Raw genomic sequence first — 5,258 nt, forward strand, 5'->3', positions numbered from 1 at the left:
AGGTGACTCGGACTTATCGTACGTCGGTCTCGCCCGAGCGTGAGCCCACTGTCTTCCGCCTCTCCCATCTCGTCCCCCTGTCCGAGAGTGCTAGGCCCCGGCGCCGCCCTTAAGTTCGGAATCCCAGGGGCGTGCGGGCCCCGCCCTCAGCTCCCAGGGGCGGCAGGTGTGGACTCCGCGGGTCTTCTGGCTTGTGGGTCCGACTGTCCAGGTGTGTGCTGCAGCGCGGCCCGTTGGTGTCCCAGGCGCGGGTGGGCCTGAGGGCCTCGCCGACCTTCTGAGGCCAGTGAGCGTGCGCCTGCGCCGGCCCCTGCTTCATGCCGGGCCCCGTGAGCCATCCACAATCCGGGAGCTGGCCCGGCCTCGCCCTGGCAGGGAAGAGAAGACGTTTAAGGGCGTGTGTAACTTACACTTATTCACATCGTGTGTGTTTCAAGAACTCTGAAAACTTAGGAATTCACTCATTCACGAAATAGCATCTGCTAAGTGCTAGCACTGTCCTAAGGGCTGGGAGTAAACAGCAGAACAGAAACCCCCGCAGTCCTAGAAATTCTGTAATGTAATGGGGGGAAGATGATTCAGCACATACGATATGTAGTAGGTACGGAGAAGCGTGCAGTTTAAATAGGTCAAAGAAAGACAAAAAAGGCCACAGTAAGTGACAGTTGAGTGAAGAGGTGGTACCTAGAGAAAAAAACTTCTAAGGCAAAGGGAACAGCGCGGATAAGATCCCGAAGGAGGAATACACAGTGCATTCACAGGAATGGCCAGGGACCCAGTGGAACCACCTCAAGAAGGGCCTTCGGGTTCTTGGCTCTTCTGTTAGGTGAGAAGTGCAGAGAGACCTGGGACCAGTTAGGCGGGATAGGATAGTGGCCTGGACCTGGACAGAAGTAGTGAAGACATGCAGTAGGGGGCGTTTTGACAGCAGGACTGACAGGATTGCTGCTGGAATAGACGTGAGCCCAGTGAGGGCAAAGTCAGCCTGGCTGCTAGCTCTCCTGCCCGAGCTGCTGGAAGGGTGAAGAGCCACTTGCTGAGACAGAAGATGGGAAGCAGGTGCAGGGGAAACAGAACTCTGTTTTAGCCATCTGAGCTGCCTCTGAGAAACCCTAGAAGTGTCAGGTCAGCAGCTGGAGATCCGGACCCATGTCCAGGGAAGTGGTTGGTTGAGAGCTACATATTTGGGAGTCATCAGCATAAAGACAGTATTTGAAGCTGTGATTTTGGACAAAGTCACCTAGGAAGTGAACGTGGACAGGAGAGAGCAGGCATGTACTAGGGTGAACTCGGAGGAAGAGGGTGGTCAGGGAGATAGGAAAGGAACCGACCTGGGAGCACTTGGCCCAGAGCCAAGGGCAGGACGTGTGTCAGGGAGGAGGATGGCGGCCACTGTCAGATGCTTTGGGGGGCTACCTGGCCTTGGAGAACAGCAGGGAGGTCCCTGATGACCGACTGTGGCAAGGACAGTTTGGAGAAGTGAAAGCTTGATGAGAATGGGTTCAAGACAAAAAAAAAAAAAAAAAAAAAGAATTGGGGAGGGTCTGGACAACTATTTTGAGATCTGCCATGAAAGGAAAGATAGCAATGAAAAGCTGGATGGGAGAGAGCGATCAAGACGGTTTGGGGTCCAGCAGGTGGTGTGGCAGTTAAGGTGCTGGATCCCACGTGACCAGCTGTACAGTTCCTGTCCAGAAAGTGGCTTGAAAGGAGAGGGGATTATAGCGTGGCCATCCCCGCTGAGGGGTGTTTTCTCACTTTCCTTCTTTCTGCCTCTGTGACAGCACACGTGCCCTAAAGCAAACACTAAAAATAAATGAGGGAGTTGCTTCTAAGATGGGAGACAGAGCAGGGCTTTGTCAGCGGGTGGGGATGAACCAGGAGAGGAGGCCTGGGGGGAGGGTAATCACAGCCAGTGTTCAGGGGCTACGATGACCTCAGAGAGCTACTCCTCACTTCCACGTCAGGGTTTTGAGCCACTCGCCCCAAGTCCAAGGAGCCATACAAGGCAGCCGAGACCAGAGTCTGCTCTCCTCACCATGGCCCGCCATGCCGCAAGCGCCCTAGGTCTGGAAGGAACGAGAAGGGCAGCTCTCTCACACTGGGGGCTCACCTATTCTTCTGCATTCTGTAGCAGAGGGCGTGGAATATTCCAGAAGCAGGTGGGAGTGGCTCTTTCCTCCATCCTTCCAAAAGCTGGCTCCTTCCTTGTATTGCAGACTCTAGATCCTCAGAAAGTCCTTCCCTGGCGCCTGAGCTGGAAGGACCTCCAGTGACCCACTCCAAAAGCCTCTCAGTTGTACTTTTAATGCTTATCAGGATCTGGCAGGGTTTTTTTCTTTTTTTTCCCTTTATCAGCCATCTCCCCACTCGAGTGTAAGGACAGGGACTTTGTTCTCTAGTGCCCAGAAGTAGAAGATATTCAAATAATTGTTATATGGCCATCAGAGGTGATAAAACTTATATAGAATTTTTTTTTCCTCCTCCAAAGAAGGTGCGTGTGCTTGCCAGAGAGAAATAGAGAAAGAGAGAGAAGGCACTCCCTAAAGGAGTGTGGTCATGCTGCAATCCCTTCTCCACTTCTCCATCCTGTTGGGATTTGGGCACACATGCCTGGCATTTTTTTTTTTTTTTTTTTTGAGAGGTTTTTGCTAGAGGGCGCATGCGCTCACCAGACAGACAGACAGAGACAGAGAGACAGAAAGCGAGAAATCACCCCCCCCCAGGGGGGATGGTCACGCCGCAATCCCTTCTCCTCCAGTCTCTTGGGATCTTGGGCACGCACGCACACGCGCCCAGCGTGAGTTTTAAGCCACCAGGTCCGGGACGCGAACCACGGTCGACTACGTGGGAGTCCAGCGACATAGCCATTATGCTAACTGCTGGTTCCCATGCCTGGCATGTTTTTCAAGCTGCTGGGTCTGGGACTCAGTTCCCAGGGTCAACCATGTAGGATCTGACTCCTTCACCACCAGGCCCTGGGGCTGGCCTACACATCTGTACCCTGGTACTCTCAGTTTACCATGGCATGTGCTCGATTCACTTTGATATGTGGTGGGAAATGACGAGTGCCCTGAGGGGCGCAGTGATGCTGTCACCGTGTGGCAGAGCACAGGGACATCTCCTTAACGTAGTGTGCCCAGCGGCCTGGACAATGCTGGCAAAACCACCATCCTCAAAAAGTTCAATGGGGAAGACATCGACACCATCTCCCCAACACTGGGCTTCAACATTAAGACCCTGGAGCACCGGGGGTGAGTGGGGTCCCTGTGGGTGGGCCAGCCCAGAGCAGGGCAGGGAGAGGCCCAGCTGACCCTCAGCCACCTCCCTGCCCAGATTCAAGCTGAACATCTGGGACGTAGGCGGCCAGAAGTCCCTGCGGTCCTACTGGCGGAACTACTTCGAGAGCACCGACGGCCTCATCTGGGTGGTGGACAGCGCCGACCGCCAGCGCATGGAGGACTGCCAGCGGGAGCTCCAGAGCCTACTGGTGGAGGAGGTGGGCAGGGCCCGGCTGGGCGGGGAGAGCTGGGCTTCCAGCAGCATCCAGGCCCCGACTCCTGAGCACATGGGGGGTGGGGGTGGCACCTTTCTCAGCAGATTCCCAGAGGCATCCATGACCCCAGAGGAACACTGAGGGCAAGGGCCATTCCTTCCTGGGGCCCCCGCTAGGGGAGGCCCCAAAGGCCACAGGCAGGACACATGCTGGGGACCGAGACCTGAGTTCATGTCTCTGCTTCACGCTGGGTTTCAGTTTCATACCTTGAAATGGGGTGATGAAAGCCACATTATGGGGTCTCGGAGAGAGTGACCTAATGCCAGCATGTGGAACTTTGGGAACAATGGAGTCTGTTCACTCTGTAACCTCAGGAGAATCTCTTAACCTGTCTGGACCGCCACTTCCTCATTCCTGAAAGCGGGAGTTATAATTAGACTGATCTTATTATTTGCTGGTTAGGTCCAAAACACTTTTCTTTAAATAAAATTTTAGATTTACAGAAAAGTTGTGAAGATAATAGATACCATGTATTTTTCCTGGTCTTAACATTACATAACCATGTTATGTATATCTGCCAAAACTACTAAATTAATCCTGGTGAATTACTGTTATCTTACCTATAGGTTTTATTTAAATGTCACCAGTTTTGTCACTCATACGCTCTTTCTGCTCCAAGGTTTGATTCAGGGTACCACACTGCACTTCATAGGAAGCCAGGATACTTCCGAGAGCGAAAGGGAGTTGGCAATAAGTATGCAGGGACAACAGGCACACATGGGATTGTCCTGGGTACACAGGGCCATGTCTCTGAGTATGACTGTAGCCCCCCTTGGGAGTAACATGCAGGTCAAATGAGGTCATGACTGTCACATACTGAGTCTAGGCCTGGCTGGTCCAGGCCCACAGCGGTTGAGTCACCCAGCCCCATGGAGGGACGCCCTGTTGCAAACACATACTCATATCCAGAGATAACTAGAACCAGAGGCAGAGCATGAAGCCCCTTGGGAGTGGAACGACTGGAAGAGGGAAAGGTCACTTTCGGCAGACCCCCATGGGCCCCTGGGGTGCTCATGTTTTCTGTGCCTGTTCAGTCATGAGCCATCCGAACCACAGAAGCTCAGGGATTATCATTTCCAACCCCCCCTCCATGTTGGTGAAAGAGGAATTGAGGCATGGGTGAGAGCGGTGCCCACTGGGTAGGGGTTGACAGAAACTGGAACCCAGCCTCATCCAGGGCTCCCTCCGCTCCATGCCAGGCCAGCTGCAATGGCTGTGTCTACACTGCCCACTCACCTGGGCCTCTCCCTCTACTACCGAGTCTTGCCCTGCTTTTCCAGGTAGATCTTTGACCCCAGGTACACTGTGCCGCTAGAGAGGTCAGGCTGTCACCTGAGCCCCAACCCATTTCTTCTCTCCCCCAGCGCCTGGCTGGAGCAACTCTCCTCATCTTTGCCAACAAGCAGGACCTGCCCGGAGCACTGTCCTCTAATGCCATTCGTGAGGTGAGTCCAGGCCCGGTGGCAGGCTCGCTGAGGAAAGGGGCATGCGTTTCTTCATTAATTAATTAATTTTTTAAATATTTTTTTTGGGGGGGAGAGGTTTTCGCTATAGGGCGCGTGCACTCGCCAGACAGACAGAGAGAGACAGAGACAGAAAGCAAGAAATCACCGCCCCAGGGGGGATGGTCACGCCACAATCCCTTCTCCTCCATTCTCCTCTCGGGATCTTGGGCACGCACGCACACGCGCCCGGCGTGAAT

The 5,258-nt window shown here is 53.9% G+C and overlaps 1 protein-coding gene across 1 annotated transcript in view; it reads left to right on the forward strand.

The window, feature by feature from the left end:
• Window positions 1–113: 113 nt before the first annotated feature.
• The window catches only part of ARL2 (ARF like GTPase 2), a gene marked incomplete at its 5' end in the record, with an annotated part of 7,174 nt that continues 2,029 nt past the window's right edge, over window positions 114–5,258 (forward strand). Inside the window, 4 exons of the mRNA XM_014588316.2 lie at window positions 114–211; window positions 3,135–3,254; window positions 3,337–3,499; window positions 4,921–5,001. Coding sequence (XP_014443802.1) covers window positions 114–211; window positions 3,135–3,254; window positions 3,337–3,499; window positions 4,921–5,001 — 462 coding nt within the window. The remainder of the gene's footprint in view (window positions 212–3,134; window positions 3,255–3,336; window positions 3,500–4,920; window positions 5,002–5,258) is intronic.

The sequence above is a fragment of the Tupaia chinensis genome, unplaced genomic scaffold, assembly GCF_000334495.1.
Source record: "Tupaia chinensis unplaced genomic scaffold, TupChi_1.0 Scaffold000273_1, whole genome shotgun sequence".
Classification (NCBI taxonomy): Eukaryota; Metazoa; Chordata; class Mammalia; order Scandentia; family Tupaiidae; genus Tupaia; species Tupaia belangeri.